This window comes from Diabrotica undecimpunctata, chromosome 7, assembly GCF_040954645.1.
Source record: "Diabrotica undecimpunctata isolate CICGRU chromosome 7, icDiaUnde3, whole genome shotgun sequence".
In the NCBI taxonomy this organism is placed as follows: domain Eukaryota; kingdom Metazoa; phylum Arthropoda; class Insecta; order Coleoptera; family Chrysomelidae; genus Diabrotica; species Diabrotica undecimpunctata.
In genome coordinates, this window is record NC_092809.1 from 13,875,070 (window position 1) to 13,894,889 (window position 19,820).

General features: G+C 32.9%; 1 protein-coding gene across 1 annotated transcript in view; it reads right to left on the reverse strand.

Annotated features, from left to right (window-relative positions):
* Positions 1-10,458, reverse strand: part of LOC140444999 (dipeptidase 1-like) — a 111,911-nt gene extending 101,453 nt beyond the window's left edge. Inside the window, exon 1 of the mRNA XM_072536768.1 lies at positions 10,292-10,458. Within this exon, the coding sequence (XP_072392869.1) occupies positions 10,292-10,423 (132 nt within the window). The 5' untranslated portion in view covers positions 10,424-10,458. The remainder of the gene's footprint in view (positions 1-10,291) is intronic.
* Between the last annotated feature and the right edge of the window lie 9,362 nt (positions 10,459-19,820).

The following is a 19,820-nucleotide window of genomic DNA, read 5'->3' on the forward strand; positions in this document are numbered from 1 at the left end:
ATTTTTAAACCAGTTTTTGATGTCTCGTTCAGATACACAAGCGCTAGCTGCCGTCACAACTTCACTTGTCCTTCTAGAAACCCCTGGATGTCGCTTCAAAAATCCCTAAAAAAAATCAAACGATGAATACAGATTAAAATACATTTTTTTGGTGACTTACTTTTAACCATCCATCTCCAGGTCGATTATCTTTAAAGTTATTGGGGCGCGGATTTTCGATTAAAAATTTTTGCACGCTGCTTTTTAAATCGTTAGCCTTTTTGGGGAAACCTTTTGAAGCAGTTTCTTGTATCCATCTGGAATATTGAATGTAAAATAAAATAATGCTATGGGTTAAGATAAATTAAATGAATTTACCTAACCAGAGTATTCTTCTCCTCGCAAGTTAAAATAGGAGACGGTCCAAGTGTATCTTTATGTTCCGGATGTTTTAATTTAAATTCTATAGTGGACTTCGGAATTCCATATTTTTTTTTCAGCTGTTCTATATGATTCAGTGCCATTTTGGACATCCTTAACAGCTTCTATAAGTTTCATCTTATCATATTTTCTAAGTTTAGGCATTTTACTACAATCCTAAAAAATCCATTTTTAGTGATTGGACGGTCAAATTTAGTTATTGGACAGCTCTCCAATAACTGTCAAATCGATTACTAAATTAATTTTACTGCTATCTCCAGTTAATTATACGTAAATCCGTTGAAAATTGTAGAAATATGTGGTAAGTGTGGTTCTCTAGTGATTGGACAGGTGTCCCATAATAGAATTAAGCAAGTTTTCTAGTTTAGTTATTGGACAGATGTAATTAAATCCGAATTAAAATCCCTATTACTGTACCAGATCTACCTTAGGGACTATAAGTGCCTTTACTACACCCTTTTAAATAAAAATACAATCTTACCTTAAAAATACCACGTAGTTTTAAAGAAAAGTCAGAGCAGATGCTTAACACAATGCTTAAATGTCACTTCACTCACATAACCTAAAAATATTTACCGCCAAAATCACAGAACCCGTTAAAGGCAGAACATAGACATAAGAATGAACGTAATATAGAAACGAGTAGTGCCACCTAGTGAAATATACTCTTGTTGGCACTTGCAGAAATCTTATTCTCGTAAGTTAACACTGTAATGTCCAATAACTATCTCGTGTCCAATAACTGGCGTTTTACCCTATTGCAAAACACAAATCTTGTACCCGCTAATTAAATAGCGTGCAAAAAAGATGTTAATTTTTCAGTTTGGTATAACTGTATCAAAATGTTTATCGATATTTTTAAACGCAAAACATTAGTTCGCGATATGACATAAACAAAACTACAAAATGAAAAATCTGTAATTACTATTTTTATTGGGAATAAGGCACAATTTAAAATAACTTTATTTTTGACGTTTCGTTTTCCGAAGCGGAATATAAAACATTAATAAATTAAACACATTTTGTTACTTGGTGAAAAGTTCTTCTAATGGTTTAATTTTATCTGACTCATTTATATTCAAAAGGACGAGGTGACGTCACTTTTCAAAACTTGAAAGTGACGAGGAAATTTCGACCAGAATAGAACTCGCACGGAAAAACTTTATTAACTGGCGTTCTGTATTATGCAGTAGAAGTCTGTCGTTGACCACACGTCTAAGAGTATTGAAGTGCTACGTCTGGTTCCACTTCTTCACTCCTTCTGTGGATGTGAAACCTGGACAACAAAAATAAAAAATCTTAACAAATTAGAAGCGTTTGAGTTATGGTGTTACTGTCGCATGCTCAGAATCCCGTGGCCAGCACACATATCTAACGAACGCTTGCTAGAGACCGTGCACAAAGAGCGAGAATTGATCAACATCATCAAAATGAGGAAGGTCCAATACTTCGGTCATATAATGAGAGGACCTAAATATCGCTTACTCCGGTTAATCATTCAGGGCAAAATCGAAGGAAAACGTTGGGTCGGAAGAAAACAACTGTCCTGGCTGCGTAACATTAGACAATGGACAGGTCGAACGGTCGAGGAAGTGTTTCATCTAGCTGCCGACCGAGAATCATTTCATCAGCTTGTCAATATGACGATAGCCAAAGCTTGAATACAAGCACGGCACACAAAGAATAAGATTTATATTCACAATTCAGACATATATTATACTTATATTTTAAAATAGACGACTTTAAAATGATATTGCTGAGTTGCGTTTCTGGGACTACTTTATTGCAAGATAGTTCATTCGATTACATGAAATCAACTTTAACTTAAGAATACCTGTCAAAAAAATCATAGCATGCTATTCGTCTTTCAAAAGATAACCACATGCAATGATGATCGTCCTGTATCCAGTAAAATTCTCCTGTTAGTGATTACATAGTAAATCATGAGGAAAAAAACCAGGAAAAAACTTCATATTACTATCCCGACATGGTGATCCTCGATATGGTATTGACTTACTAATAGGGGTATTTTCTTTTTATTGTATGGTTAACCAGACCCTACTGTATTCTGCCGAGGAATTTGCGATGCAATTTGGTTTCATTTAGCATAATTAAAGTCGCTTTTTTGATTTGTCTCTTTTTACCATCTGGTTCTTTTAGGACTATAGGACTATGTTCATTTTCCCATGCGTATTAACATATTTGAGATCTATCAAATTTTGTATTTTTAATACAAGATTGATGTTCACTTATTCTAACATTTATTGGTCTTGATGTTTCACCCAAATAAAAATGATCGCATTCACAAGGTATTTTATAAATACACTGCATTGTTTTTTCTTGTTCATTGTTAGGTTTAGTTTTAGATAAAATAGATTTCAATGTGCTTGTTGTTGTGAATGTTATTGAGATGTTGAATTTATTTCCTATCGTTTTAAGTTTTTCTGATAATCCTTTTATGTATAGTATTGTTATTTACCTGGTATTATTCTTTGTGGATATTGTAAGATCTCGTTCTAAATTGTTCTGTTCCTTTCGGTTGATTCTTGAAAATTCATTAGTATTCATTCATCTTCGTTCCGAAGGTTGGCGATCATCAGGGCTATACGTATTTTCGAAACTGCTGACCGAAACAATTCGTTGCTGCTACAGCTATACCATTCCCGTAGATTCTTTAACCAGGAGTTTCGTCTTCTTCCTATGGACCTTTTTCCTGCTATTTTCCCTTGAATAATTATTCAAAGCAGTTCATATCTTTCGCCTCTTGTAATGTGTCCCAAGTATAGCAGTTTTCGTTTTTTGATCGTAAATATGACTTCCTTTTCTTTATTCATTCTTCTCAAGACCTCGACATTTGTGACTCTCTCGGTCCATGATATTCTCAGGATTCTGCGATACATCCACAGTTCAAATGCCTCTAATTTTTTGGTATTAATTTTTTTCAACGTCCATGACTCCATTCCGTAGAACAGCACAGAATGGAGTCATGGACGTTGAAAAAGATTGATACCAAAAAATTAGAGGCATTTAATAAATCAGATATTAACAAATGTTTCTCCTCTAAGAATGAATTTTCGTTAGAACAAGTAATTTTGGCTCTATCGTATAAGGATTTATTGATTCTCTCTTTAATATTGATATTATGATTTGATTCGTATGATCTGTTGGTGTGTGTTGGTTTTCTATACACCTGAGTCTGATATCCAGTATCGTTATTTGAGAATACAACCTCCTGGGGAAGAGTGGAAGGTAGGTGATTACGAATTAAGCAAAGTTTTGGAAATATATAAAGGGGGAAGCGTTAAAATCCCGTGATTTTTGAAGTAGTTTCTGCAATAAGTTGTTCTTCTGAGGCCAAACAGATAGATACCTTATTGCTCTTTTTGTAATTTACAAATAAAATCAGATTGGGAAGTTGTACTATAACCTCAAAAAGAAAGACTCGAACAAAACAAATATGTTATTTTGAAAGATGCTAAATTGATTTCCTTCCAAACAGATCTTATTGCATAACAGGCTGAGGCTAATTTCTTACTTAACAAATCGATATGAAGGTAATATTTAAGGTTGCTGTCTATAAAAATGGCAAGAAATTTTACAGAATCAACGATACTGATCTGGTTGTTATTAAGAAGTAAAGGTTGAAGAGCTTCTTTATAGGATAATACTCTTGTTTTATCCAAGTTCGCTTTTATTGTGAGTAGATCAGAAGTTATAGTTGCATAAAGAGTTGCTCCAGGTGATACTGGTATCGTCAGCAAAAAGAAAAAAATTTCAATCGATTTTTAAATTATTATTGTCATTTATAAATAAAAAGAAAAGTAGAGGTACCAATACTGGACCTTGTGGTACTCCACATACAATGCTTTTGTGAGTTTTGTTTCTTATTCAATGTTTTTCAATTTTAAAGCTCTTAAAATTATTAGGTAGGCCCGGCCTATCCTGCCTACCCCTAAAAACCGCCACTGGTCTATAATTGCAACCATTCAATTTCTCACCACCCTTATGAAGAGGAATAATAATGGCTGTCTTTAGGCTCTCTGGAAATGTAACTTTTTTAAAGGAATCATTAACCCTTTCAGTCACACTGTACCTCAAGAGGTACATTTATTATGTTTGATTTCAAACATCAATGGAAATTGACTTATACCCAAGAAAATATTTTGCCGGTCAAATATCATGTCTAATTAATAGACACCTGCATTGACAGTTATAACCTGATTTGAAATTGGTTCGTTTGAGCAAAGAATATAGACGCATGCGTCTATATTCTTTGGTTTGAGTGACATTGCACGAGGTTAGGACAGTCTGTTTGTGTATGTTGTTTATTTTCGAGAATAAATGCGGATATACATTTGATAGGAGGGTAAACATTGTAATTTAACATAGTATGTATTAGTTTCTAAAATGTAGATGATACAAAATAGTAATTTGGAACCTCAATTACATGTATCTTATGAAGTACAAACTGCTTTTAATAAGGATGTTTTTGTGACAAAACTAATAATACATATTTTCGTGTAAAACATGTTCTTTCATGAAATATTTATTTTCAGATATGGCTAAATATAGTAAAAAACCACGTACACATGAGGAGTTATTCTATTATCTTGAAAATGACGATGACTCAGATATTCCGGATCTTGACGATGAAGATGATGGATGGGAGGATGATACTCAAATGGAAACTAATGATGAAATAGTTCAATATCTGAATGAAAGTGCCTGTTCAGATGAAGAAGAAACTAATTCTCAAGATCTAGAGACAACGACCAAGAGGTTACAGAAGATGAAGTAAATCAAATGAATCCAGAAACAACTACTGAAGTTTTTTTAATGTTATGATCCCATTCCAGAGCAAGTTGTTGATTTACCAGAACCAATTGATTTTTTCAATAAGTATATATCTGATGATATCTTCTCAATAATGGCTAAGATGACAAATCATAATTTCGTGAACAAGCATATAGCAAGATTTTCTCCAACGACCCCTGATGAAATAAAAAAATTTATAGGGATACACGTAATAATGGGAAATGTACAATATCCTCGAGTTAGAATGTATTGATCCTTATATGTTGGAATTCCACTTCGGGAAAGTACATTTCCTGTACGATAGTATCAGAAAAAGATAGTACCAATAGTACCATTCAAGGGTAACATAAATATAAAACAATACATCAAGAATAAGCCCAAAAAATGGGGAATCAACATTTATGTTTTAGCTGGCCAAAGTAATCTTGTATATGACTTTATAATATATCTAGGGTCCACTATAGAATCAAAGCCCATATATACTCATTTTGGTGCATCAGCAGGCGTTGTAATGCATTTATCTGACAGAATTGCAGAAAAAGGTCATTTCTTGTACTTTGACAATTACTTCAGTACGTATCTTACGTACTAAAGTAATTGTCAATTATTATGGCTATATTACAATACTGTTGGCTATTATGTAATTGGTCCACATTTTTTTGATGGCCGTGTAAATGGTGCCTTATATCTGGATTTTCAAAATTATCATTTGCCAGTACTACTGCAAAATGTACCGATGCTCCAGTTCACCACACTGCTCCTATTCACAATGATCTAAATAACTTTCCTAAGAGGTGGATAGACAGAGGAGGACCAACTGTGGCCACCACGATCACTGGAATTCTCCAAAATTGATTTTTTCATGTGAGGCTATATAAAAGACCTTGTATACCAGAAACCTCCAACAACGCCAGATGATATGAAAAATAGAATAAGAGAAGCTTTTAATAAAATTGACTTACAAATGTTAACAAATGTGACTCGGTCATTTGAATATCGGTGGCAAACTTGTATACACGTTAAACGTGGACATTTTAAACATTTACTTTAGACTTATTTCCTTAATATTACATGAATTATTGCATTCATTACATATTATTATGGTTTATATTTTTTGTTAGTTACTTATTGAATAAAAATAATTTTGTTATATTACCACTCAATACTCAATACTTATTTCTACTTGCAAAAAATGAATGTATTCCCATGTATTCCCGAAATGTTAAAAAAACTAAAAATATCTCGAAAACTAATGAGTTTAGGTATAGGGAATGCTATAAATACATAAATAATATTTCTAAAAAATAAAATTCAGTGTGATCTATTTAAAAAATTGAGAAAATCGTATTTCGTTTTGTAGTTCACCCTGTGTATAAATTTTAGTCAATGATTACAATTAACCTTAATTTAAAAACTACAATATATTGTTTACCTTATTATATAAAATAAATAATTGTTGTATGAAAAAATATATAGGGTGTCCCATTTAAAAAAAATGCATATTTGCTATACCACTTAGTTATTAATCACCCTGTAGAATTCCACATATTTTCCAATAACCTTTAAGTTAAGTTTAAATAAAATTATGTTTGAAGAAGAATAAGTATAAACAAGTGTTCTCTTAGAACAGGGATGGCCAACCCGCGGCACGCGTGCCACTCTGTGGCACGATTGAGTCCTATCAGTGGCACGCGTAGCGTTTTGGATTAAAACACTTTCAAAAAAAATTAAAACTTGAAAAACAAAAAATAATAAGAAGAAACTTGGTAGGTTTATATATCGAGCGATATTGCTGCGATTGGTGCACGTGATCCTAGCTGTCGTAATGTGCAATAGGACAGCGTTACCCTTGCTTAGTTTATTTTAAAGTGCCCCGTTGTATGTGCACATTTTGTCATCGCGCATTGTTTCTTTAAAATTTTAAAAGTATTTGTTCGATATGTCCACGAGTAAGCCTTCGACTTCAAAACGAAAATACGAAGATGATATTGCAATTCGCGATTTTCAACCTGCTTGGGAAGAACAATTTTTATTTACTAATCGTAATACTTCAAAGCCTGTTTGTTTGATATGTGGATTGTCTGTAGCAGTTCCGAAAAAATTTAACCTGGAACGACATTATAAACAACTGCATAAGGACTTCAGCAACAAATATCCTATTGGTTCACATTTGCGAGCCGACTTTATTGAAAAAAAAAGAAAACCCTAGCCAGCCAACAGTCACTGTTTCAGAAGAGAAGTGATGAAATGGAAACTATGGTTAAAACATCATATGAACTTTCTCTGCTGTTAGCCCGGAAGAAAAAAGCCTACTCTGATGGAGAGGAGATAATTAAAAATAGTCTGGCAATATTTGCTAAAAATGTGGGAGATGTAAAGATCAAAAATATGGTCGATAATATTGCATTATCCCGAAATACAGTCATGCGCCGTATAGATGATATGGGCCAGGATGTTGTTTCCCAAATTATAAGTGGATTAAAATCCTGCAAATTATTTTCTTTAGCGTTGGATGAAAGTTGTGACAACACAGAAAATGCGCAGTTAAGCATTTTTGTCCGTTATACCAATGATAATTTTGAAAATGCCGAAGAGCTTCTGGATTTGCGCCAACTAGTCACAACAACAGGAGAGGACATTTTTCAACAGCTTAAAAACGTAATCGAAGTCAACAAAGTTGAATGGTCAAAATTAGATAGTGTTTGTACAGATGGAGCTCTTTGCATGGTTGGTAGACTAAAGGGGTTTGTTACATTACTGGAAAACTATTTGGGAAGAAAAGTTTTTAAGTACCATTGTATTATTCACCAGGAAGCTCTTTGTGCCAAGGACCTAAACATGTCATCTGTTGTTGACCCTGTAACACGCTGCATTAACAAAATACGAGCTCGGGCATTGAATCGACGACAATTTCTAGAACTGTTCGCGAAAGAAACGGAGCAAGATGGAGAGTTACTTCTCCATTGCAGTGTGGGCTCTCCAAAGGAAATGCACTCGAAAGGTTTTGGAACTTGAAGGAGTGCGTCTTAAAATATTTTCATGAAAACAATGAACTACCCAGTGAGTGCTCGTTACTTAATGATAAAGATTGGCTTTGGGATTTAGCTTTTCTCACTGATATTATGAGACATTTAAATTTATTAAATTTAAGATTACGGGGAAAAAATTGTATTTTTCCTACTCTAGTTGGTCATATATCTTCTTTTGTAAATAAACTTATGCTTTTTTGTAACGATTTTGGAGAACAGAGATTGACACATTTCATATTAATGCAGGAATTAGCCAACAAGGTCAGTAGAACTCCAAATTATGACAAATTTAAAAACCTTATATATATTTTGCTAGGTTCATTCAATACCCGGTTTGAAGATTTTCAAAAAGACAAAATGAATGTTGACCTTTTCATAAATCCTTTTTCTATTTCTCTGCAAGATATCAATTGTTACTCAGCTGAAATACAGATCGAAATTATTGATTTACAGAACCACACTATACTAAAAACCAAATATAGGGAAATTATTTCAACTGTTACTGATCCCAATTATATTGAATTTTGGAAATTTGTACCAACAAACAATTTTCCTAATTTACACGAGTTAGCTCTAAGATATTGTTGTAGATTTGGTTCAACGTATGTTTGTGAGCAAATGTTCTCTATTATGAACATAATAAAATCAAAATATCGGTCACGATTAACTGAAATGCATTTAAAAAATCTAATTCTGTTGGCTAGTTCCGAAATTAATCCCAATATAGATGAATTAATTAAAAAAATACAAGTTCAAATACCACATTAAATAAGTAACTGTTTAATAATTTGAATTTTAGATAATAAGAAAATATTTAAGTTTTTTTGTTTAACGTTTTTATTTTATTTTTATTAACAATAAAGTAAGTTTATTGTTATGTTTTACTTATTACGTTATTTTTTAAACCTCCACTATCTTGACTAAACGGAAAAATGTGGAATTTACATAAGAAATACATATTGTACCGTATATTATTAATGTTAGTATGTCGAAAAATTTTAGTGGCACGCCAAATTTTTTTTGTTCTCATATTCTACTCTCATGTTCTACTCAAGGACAGTCTAAAGCTGGCTTTTGTAAAATAACTTATGTTGGACCAATTTACACATTTTTGTATTTTTAAAATTGTAAGAGCACTAAAATAAGAAAATTATTAACATTTCAGGAGAACACTGACAAAATACAGTTGTTATAATGAACAATCATTGAAAAATTTTTCTAAATAACAAAGATTAATTATTTTAATTTTAATTATTTATATAATATTATTCCATCACGTATTGCAAAAGGAACATCTATCAAAAAAATATTCTCTAAATAGGTTACTTCAAAAAGTTACTTTGTCATTAGAATAAACAAAGAAAGGAAATAAGGTAATAAGCAGTTAGAATAAGATGGTAAACAACGATGGGATAAAAATAACTGTTAAGGTGAAAACACCAAAATTTATTTTTCTTCTTATCTACCCTAAGAGAAGAAAACAAATAAATAAAAGTAAAAAGTATTGACAAAACCGAACAAAGAAAACTAAAATAGTGTAAGAAGAGAGTAAAACTACCTACCACAAAGTGTGTCAAATTATTTTATGAATCATTTATAAATGTTTTAAAGAGCAATTTAATTAATTGAATAAATGTGAAATATTTTTATTTGTAATAAAGATATTCTTATTGAAAAAAAAAAAATAAATAAATAAATAAAATGAAAATTTTCATTACCATTAAGAAAATAAGATATTTTTATATTTTTAAAATAATGTACCAAATCTTGTTAAAAAGTATTCAAAATATTTTTTCACAAACTTAAAAAAATAAGTATTTCAAATAATTTTTTATAATATGTATTTTATTGTTTAGTTTAATGAAACAAATTTAAACAAAGGGGAACAATTAAACAATTTAAACTAATTGGCTGTTGACCTGTCAGAGCTGTCTGTCAGTATAAATAACAGCAAGTGCTCATCACAACCCAACAACAACATCATCAACTAAATCTACGTCTAGAGCAGTTGTCACTCGGTAACTTACCTGGTAATCTAAAAAGTTGCCGTACCCCATGTGATTGCACGGACAGGGACAGTTCTGTATGTGTTGTCTTAGCTCCGGATCGAGGGTCGTGAGCCACGTTTGAGGGCGCCCTCCTCCGGCGACGGTAACCATCGGAGACACGCATTTTACAGCCGCCGCTGCAGCATTGATCACCTCGTGGCACCTGCACCCCGACTGATGTGCCTGTGCCTCGAACGTGCCGCCTCTCGCTGCTGCCTCTTTCCCTGCTGCTCGAGTTTCGAGTTCCTGTTTTCAGCTATCGCTCTTCGTTTCACCTCCAGCTTCGGTCGGTCGGCCCTCCGTAGGCCAGTCCCCGGAAATTTTTCAAAATAGATTACTTTCATTGAAAAGGAAATAGCCAATGCCATAAAATATCGGGGTATAAAAAATATTTTAAAATATGATCCTGTTTCCAAGGGACATCATCAGGTTGAATTTATGCGACATGCAATATTTATAGGCAACCAAATTAAGAGTCTTTTGAAGAAAGTGTTTCTAGCTGTTTGAAAATAGTATAACACTCAAATAAAGTGCCTAAGTTTTATTGATAATACAAAAATACAAACGGTAAACTAAAATTATAGTAAAAAGGATCCTTACCCATAACCCAACCAGAATGAACACGTTGCTTTGCGTACGGCACCAGTAGAAGAAGAACATAATTCATCAAAACAGTATTTTGTTAATTATTTTAAAAATTAATAAAACATTGAATAATCAAACTAATGAATGAGACAGAAATTTTAATTTTCCAGCGTTCTTTTATCTTGGATCTTAAGCAGGTTATTTGGTTATTAATTTATTTTAAAATCCATGTAGGATTGGGAAAGAAAAGCGAAATAAAAGGACAGTACTTATCTTGGATAAATAAGTGGAAACCGAAATAATAAGGGCTGTAGGTTTATACTAAGAAAGTTATAATGCTACCAAGGATTTCCGGAAGCCAGAAGACATTTTTTACAAGATGACTTATGGCTTTTCATCTAATCTTTGCATCAATAGCGGACAAGAAGGCTAAACAGAAAAAGAGACTAAAGAAAAAGTAGAAGCGCTAAACAACATATCGGTATTATAACATGAAGGAGTGACTGGAAGAAAGGATTACGGACTTGCATTAAGACCACACATTACAAAAACAAACGAATAAAACGAATTAAAAGCATATTTATTAGTATGATACAATAAACTCTTAATTATTATTACCATTACTATATTACTATTTTTGAATGTAGATTTTTTCTAATGAAATCCATTCCTTTTCAAATCGACCTACTCACAGGAGTAAAAAAAATAAGAGAGTCCAAAAATTCAGGCGCTGAAACTGACGAGGTTTATATTCCTCAGTAAAATTGTTCAGTTTTTGGATGGATCCCTGCGAAACTTAACCTCAATTTTAACACACAGTGAAAATAATTTGGTAAGTACCTACCCATCTGGAGGATGCGTGCAGGAATGCGTGCGTCCTGCCCACCGTGCAGGAATTAGAGATACTCTTTCAGATAGAATACAAGGAAGGCAATTACAATGGTATGGTCACGTGATGAGAATGGAGGAGGAGCGGTGGCCAAAGAAAGCCTTAATGTATGTCCCGCCAGAAAGAAGGAAAAGGGGAAGACCACCAAATTCCTGGAGAAGAGAAATTACAAAAACAATGCAATCTAGAGGCTTAGAAGAGGGAGATTGGAGAGATAGGAAAAGATGGAGGCTGAAATGCGGGAAGCGGCAATCGCCGTAGGACCCCCGTTATATGATGATGATGACCTACCCATCTACTTATACCCATTATTACAATAAAATAATTATAATACATTTATATATACGTCTGTCTATTATGGTCTGGTGTTGATGGCTTGGTAGTTTTCAATGTAACATTCTTGTCTGCCAAAGAACATATCCGCTTCCGACAAAATTTACCAAGAACAATAGTTCCTGCTTCATAATTTTCTGTGTGTAGTGCGTATTCATACTGTTTGTTCTGCAATTTTGTCTGTTGAAAAGCGCAACAGGTCTTTACTATGTTAACAACTTTCTTAGAACTATAGGGCATCGGTTTCTCAAAACATTCAGAATCTGGCAGCTAATATACTGAAAATATTTTCAAAAGCTTTAACGATAATCGATTTCCTGGAAAAGTTTAATAAATATCGTTTCAGGGGAAATGCATTGTCGCCAACTAGGAAATTACCCTCTGGTAGAACACCGTTCTCTAATTCTTGATATAGACTACAATGCTGTTTGTCTCTGTACTTATAGTACAAACTTCCTTATTCAGGGGGTGCTTTAATGACTACATGTTTGTCGTGGATTGCTCCACAGTGTCCTGGAAAGTTCCACTGTTTTCGAAAACCATTTTTAATTATTCTCCAGTCTCTAGTAGTAAGAATCTGAAAAAAAGATGTTTATGAATAGTTTGATACTTATCACATTATCATTTTTTAAGGCTAGCAATATTTCACAAGTTGATGATACTGATACTGAGCAAAATAATACTGTAGGTAAGTCTTTTCATGAATGTATATAAGTGTATGAATGGAGAATGAATGAATAAAGGTAGTGATTCGGAAGTGATGCCGGCCTTACAGCGGCCATTCCGCTTCCGAATCGCTGGATGACAGAGGAGGGTCTGGTGTAGCAGGTAGGCGTTCGGCGTAGACTCGGCGACGAGAGGGCATTTTAAAGTACCTCGGGAACTATCGCCGGGAGTACGAAGAACGAATTCTGCACTAAAGTTAGTCAGGCGGCGTCCTGGACTGAGATGTCTTTTGAAGATTCCAGACCCCCCCTCTATAAAGACGAAAAAAAAAAGGTAAGTTTTTTTATGAAATTACACCTCCTCCTCCACATCCAACAAAATAGTAGAAAATAGCTCAGCTCTTGAGCATGGTTAACCAATTTAAAGAGATAGCTGATACTAATAACTCTATAGTCAAAGAAAGTGAGTTTGAGGTCTTCGGTAAACACGTCGGTCTTCAACTGAAGTCTTTGCCCTTATTATTGGCATTAGAAGCACAAAAACACATTTAATTTAACTTTACTTAAATAGACGTCAGCACCTCCATAACGCATCTGCACGAAACATAATTGTTAGGACGCCGCAGTCGTCGTGTGCTACAGAATCACCAATTTGGAAGAGCAAGCAACTGAATATATTTCCTCGTTAATTCATTCTGAATATGTTGCGGATTATCAACTTTCCTCAAATTCATTTCCATCTGCCCAAATAAACAATAATGAAACCCAGAGTAACGTTACAATTATATCCGATAGAAACAACTTAATTTTAACAGCAATGGAGATTGCTAATGTTAATAATCAGAAGTGATTGGGAGATTGATATTGAAAATGATTATATCAATAAATAAATGTTTTATATTATATCTGTAAAAAAATCTTACCATCGTAAATTCCATTAATGCTTCATAGATTGCTTCACAAACTTCGATGATGAATTCGGAAATATTTGATTTTCCGCGTCTAAATAATATGTGTGAGTGTCCTCAAACTACATCCTGTAGTAAGAAATTATAAAACTGCTTGAAATTTTATTATTGCAGTAATCGCACTTCTTAAAACGATATCTTTACGCTGTATTTGAGAGTTTATTTTCATCAACAAAAAATTTACGTAACTTTCATACATTCTAAAATTATCGAAAGATTCTTTGGGATCTTCCAATGCTAGTTCCTTCAGAAGACAATTGGTAGCTCCTATTTTATCTCTTCTATCAATCTATTTTCGTATGCATAGCTTCTTTTTCTTTACCACACAAATTTCCTCATCCATCTCTTCTAAAATAGCTGTTACCGAGACAATTGCTCGGCCCAAAATTAAAATTGGTACTTATTTACCATGTTTGTCACAATAACAAACACAAAAATGATTGCCACCTCTGAAATTATCCTTAAATATTTTGAGACGGGCCACACATCAAGGCTGTAGAAAATTGAAATGGAAAAAATGAACGTTTTTTGTTTGAAAAAAGAGGATATTATAAATTGGAAGTCTGGAGATTCAAAAGCCAAATAAAAAACGGATAGACCTTTGCTTTGCGATGTATCTGTGGTACAGTTCAGACGAGGCAGCCGATTACGTTTTTATAAAAATAATATTAACGACGAAAATGTCAAAGAATATATTTTTAAAGTCAATTTTAAACTAGAAATTCCTAGTAATCTACGCGATAATTGTAGAGAAGTCCCTACGTAAAAGAACCAAGGTATAATTTCACAATTATGCCCCATTATGCCTGAAAACAGACAGCATATCTGGCTTTCATTAAAAGAAGTTGACGTAGAAGGCCCTAACAAATTTCTAACAGTTTTTTCAATGTTATGTAATTAACTACGATTTTTTTCTTTTCCTTTTAATTTGATTTTAATTTGAATTACATTTTATTTTTTATTTTATTCTACTACCACATTATTCTACAGTTTTTTCCGATATTTACATATAGCTGAATATATTTACTTCTTACGAAAACAACTTGAAATATTATTGTATCATTGTTAGGGCAAACAGCAGTAACTGACACATTTTCAGCTAAAAACCAAGTAACACAATTGTTTGGTTTGTCAAAAATTAAGACATATATATTTTAACGTTCTTCTACTTAAAGTCAAATACATAATAAATTGTGTAGAAGAAAAAAATCCTAAGTTGCAAATAACTCAAAAAACCATTGTTTTGGCACTTATGCCCGATTTCGCCAACGATACTTACATTTAACAATTACCTAAGTGTTTACCAACATTTCCTCTTATAGCAGGAGTATCACAGGATTCCGTGTTGGCACCAATATCCGTGTGGACCGTAAAATAACCGAGGATTACAGAACACCCATTTTGATAAAACAATTTTATCATTTTCACGTGTTATAGGTTCTATCTATCCATGGTGATTTGTAAAGTAAATAGTCTGAATAATTGACATTCAATTTGACAGATGTAGCTTTAATAATATTACCACTACTAACTGTCAAAGTTTTGAAAGTTCTTATTAAACGACGCATTATTTAGTATCACCAAGAATCCGTAATCTTAAAATAGCATTTATCGATATATTTTGCAAACTTCACATAATATATAAAGGTCTAGACTGGGCTGTTAACAAAGGAATTTTTTACCTCCAAGTTGTAGTTTTTTCGATTCAAAATTTGAATAGATTTTTCGATTCAAAATCTTATTGTTAAAATATAAAAACAACTAAAGCTGAAGAAAAAAATACTTGTGTTGTTTCATTTGGATAAATGGGCAGTTGGGTATTTCTATAAATATTAAAGCAGATTTTTTAGGAAGTAGGAGATTAAAATAGGTCAGAAATTAGTTGGCTAAATAGAAGTCATTTAACTGCTACATATATGCAAAGCGTATTTTATTATGAAGAAATAAAATTTATAATAAAATGCAGGATATTTTATCTATTGAGCATTTGCTGTAAGAATTTATTTCAATAGCAAAATTCATTCCATGATTGTTAGATGTCTTTTTTAACAGTCCAATGACACCGCGTATCTTTAGGTATAGGCTAAATCTAAGCGAAGCAGAACTTTGTGATGATGATGATAATGTTGATGTTAATTTGATGTATTGATGTATATATAATAATGATGCATTGGAAAAAGATCAAATATTGTCCCCAATCAAACTTCCTTCTTATATACTCCTCGAAAAAAATATAAAATAAACCAAATCGTTTGTGAATTTAAAAAAAAATTAACATGCACAATTAGAGGATTCAGCACAAATAAGTTTAGTTTCTTCTTCCTGCTTACCGTTACTAAAAACACGTCTGGAAGTGACAGAAAATGTCTAAACGGGGCACTGACAAGAAACAATTAGCTACAAAGAAACATCCATCCGGGATAAAAAATAAGTATCGCGGTTGTCGTCATAGTTTTAAGGCATTCACACGCGTTGAGTAATTGAACTGCTGTATAGGAATCTTCCGCCCCCATTTCTGTCTTCGCCTCTGGGCATGTTCAGTACTTTCTTCTTCTTCTTCATGTGCCTTGTCCGTTCCGAATGTTGGCAATCAACATGGCTATTCTGACTTTGTTTACGGCAGATCTGAATAGTTCAGCAGATGACAATCCGAACCATTGCCGCAAGTTTTGGAGCCACTTCTGGAGTGTCTTCTCCTCCCTGGGCCCCTTCTGCTGTCTATTTTCCCTTGAACGATCAGTTGTAGTATTCTATATTTATTATGTCTCATAACGTGACCCAAGTATTCCAACTTTCTTTTCTTTATACTTATTCCTACCTCTCTCTCTTTACCTATCCGGCGTAGTACCTCTTCGTTGGTCACGTGCTCAGTCCAGGATATACGTAATATACGTCGGTAAGCCCACATTTCGAAGGCCTCTACTTTTTTCATCAATGTTGCGGTCATTGTCCACGCCTCCATTCCATATAACAAAACCGGGAATACATAACATTTCAGAAGTCGAATTTTGAGAGGTAGGGAGAGGCTTTTAGAGGTGAAAATTTGCTTCATACTAGTGAACGATGCTCTTGCCTTTTCTACTCTTATACGTATTTCCTTCGCTTGATCCCAATTTGAGTTAACTGTTGTTCCTAAGTAGATGTACGAATCCACGTGTTCAATTCTTTCATTGTCTAATATCAGTTGCTGTGGTGGTTGTTGGGTTTTGCTTACTAATATCCATTTGGTTTTTGTGATATTTCAGTATGTTCAGTACTTGAATTACCGTAAATATCACCTAGCTTGCTCCTGTAGAATAGAATTAAAAGTGTATCGGAACTTTAAGATGGACCCACATCCTAATCGTCAAAAACGATACAATCCACACTTGCAAGAGGATAGTTAAAACCTGTCTTATTGAATGTATTAATAGAGAGGACATTTCTAATGTAATAATAATAATTTCTAAAAAACAATGTAATAATAATTACATTACAATATAAAATATAAAATTATACTAAAAGAAATATAGGATTTTCTCCGAATCCATTCATTTACATACTGACAACTAAAGCCAATGTTTCTAGAGTCCATTTAAAGTAGAACCACCATGTATAAGACCGGGATTAAGATTTATGCTGGGTAAATGCATAGTAAATAAAAAACCTTAATTCGAAACACACTATAAATGATAATCTTAATGCAATGACCTCTCTTCCCGCGATTCCTTTGACCGTGTTTTCAGTTGCCCTAGTAACGGCTTGTTTGCTCCCTATCCCAAGTGGTAAGCATGTGAACGGCGCAACTGTCCTTATTCCGATCAGGTGTGCTCCGGTTATAAATTCCGCAGAATAATGTAATCAATTTCTCCGAGATTTTTCAAAAAGAAAATAAATTACATAGATTTAGTGCAAATTTTGGCATGTTGTGTTGGAAATAGGTTAAAATGTAACAAAGGATAAGGGCACTAAGGACTGTAAATCCAGCTGGCTGTATATTTTACGATACTTTTATACCAGATAAAAGTCGACAGCGAACTTAACGCTAAAATAAATAAGCTGTTACACATAAACAAGAGATTGTAAGAAGTATCTCTGAACTTTTTGTTTTTATCACAAATCAAAAATGAATAATAATGTTTTATCCGTAATTCATTTATTTAATTTTAGTGATCTCTTTATAGAATAGAATAATCCAATGATATTTTCCATATAATTTTACATTTTTGCATTTGTTTTATATTTGTATTTTATAATTTTTTAAAGAAATTTTCATTATTTTCTGTCTATAAATTCTTAAAAAAAACGGTTGGAGCTAGAATTCGGATACTGAAAGTTACTGATTTTTAACGTTGAAAAATAGTTATTACTAGCAAAATAGGATATCCTATAAATATATTTTTATTTTGGTCTATGATTTGAACAACAAATTGAATCACCATCCTAAATAAAAGAAAGGGATGGTGCTCTCCAAATATGTGAACCTGGGCAATATCGACTAAAAATGATAAAAAAGCTTCCTTACCAAAAAGTAGGGATATCTATGTTTAGTGGGCCTTAAGAAGGTTTTATTCAATTTAAAGGACGTTATCCACTTATAGTACGCATGAGAGATACCTCTACAAGTAATCAAAACGTCGGTACGATACGAAAGTATCTACCGAAACAACATAATAAAAGTAAAAGTAGTAGAAGGACTAACTGATCCAATTGAATTTGGCAATGGTATAACACATACGTCCTCTATTGTTTAACCTTCTTATAGATGAAATAATAAAAAAATAAGAACTAAAAAGCGTATCAAATGGGAGAAAAACAACTTAAAATAATCTGCTATGCAGACCACGCAATACTACTCTCTCAAAGTGAAGATGATTTACAACGTATGCTGCACCATTTAATATAACAGCCAGAAAATTTACCATGTGATTTTCTTAAAATAAAAACAAAATTCATGGTCATAACAGCAAATTTAATACAATGTAAATTGGAGCTGGAAGGTCAGATAATAGAAAAAAGGATTAAATTTAAATATCTAGGCATCACCTTATCTAGCGACGGAAAGCTCGAAACAGAAGTGGAAGATCAGGTTAATAGACCTGGACGTTGCCTAAATGAAACCATATGGAGAAATAAAAAAAGGGAAAGAAAAGAAAGGCAGAATTTATGGCATCATTGATGGCACACGCGGCAGAAATACGATCTGACACAGAGAGGACAAAAAGAATGTTAGAAACAGCAGAGATGAAAACTCTTAGAAAAATAATTGATAATAACACACTATGAAACAGAGCTAGAAGTACAGATATACGACGTAGATGCAAGGTGGAGAATATCAAGGACTTGATATACAGATATACGACGTAGATGCAAGGTGGAGAATATCAAGGACTTGGTGAGAAATAGAAGAGTACAATGGAAGGATCATATACATAAACTGAATGATAACAAATAGAATAGTAAATATGACGAGAGATGGTTCCCTAATAGAAAGACGATCAGTAGGAAGATCACAAAAACGATGGACCAACAACTTATTGAAGGTATATTGAAAAACAGAAAGAGTCATGTCTATATATATATATATATATTGTGACGATTAGGGTTTATAGAAAATAATTTATAAGTTATATACTACATAATATTAGATATTTGGTTGTTTTAAATAAGTTATATACTAGAGAATTTAATAAAAATATATTTATGTGAGGGCATTTTTAATAAATTAGCATATAATAATTGTAAAAAGTTGTATTTTAATATTGTAAATATATATAAGTGAGCCATGTGCTTAGGCAACCAAAAATACTCTCGGAGATTGACAGATATTTATACTCTGAAGTGACGTTTAAGAATATTTACGAATATAAAGTGGGTTATAATAATATATTGTTTGAAATGTGTATTTTATTAAATTAGAATGTTAAGTTACTAATTTAATTATATATTCTGATCTGAAAAGCCTAAATGTCAACAAAATTATTAATAGAAAAGAACGGAATTCTCTGGATCTCCGGAGATGGCCATGTTTGCGAAATGGTTTGTTCCAGAAAATTCAGACATGTATTAAATAGAACTGAATAGAACAT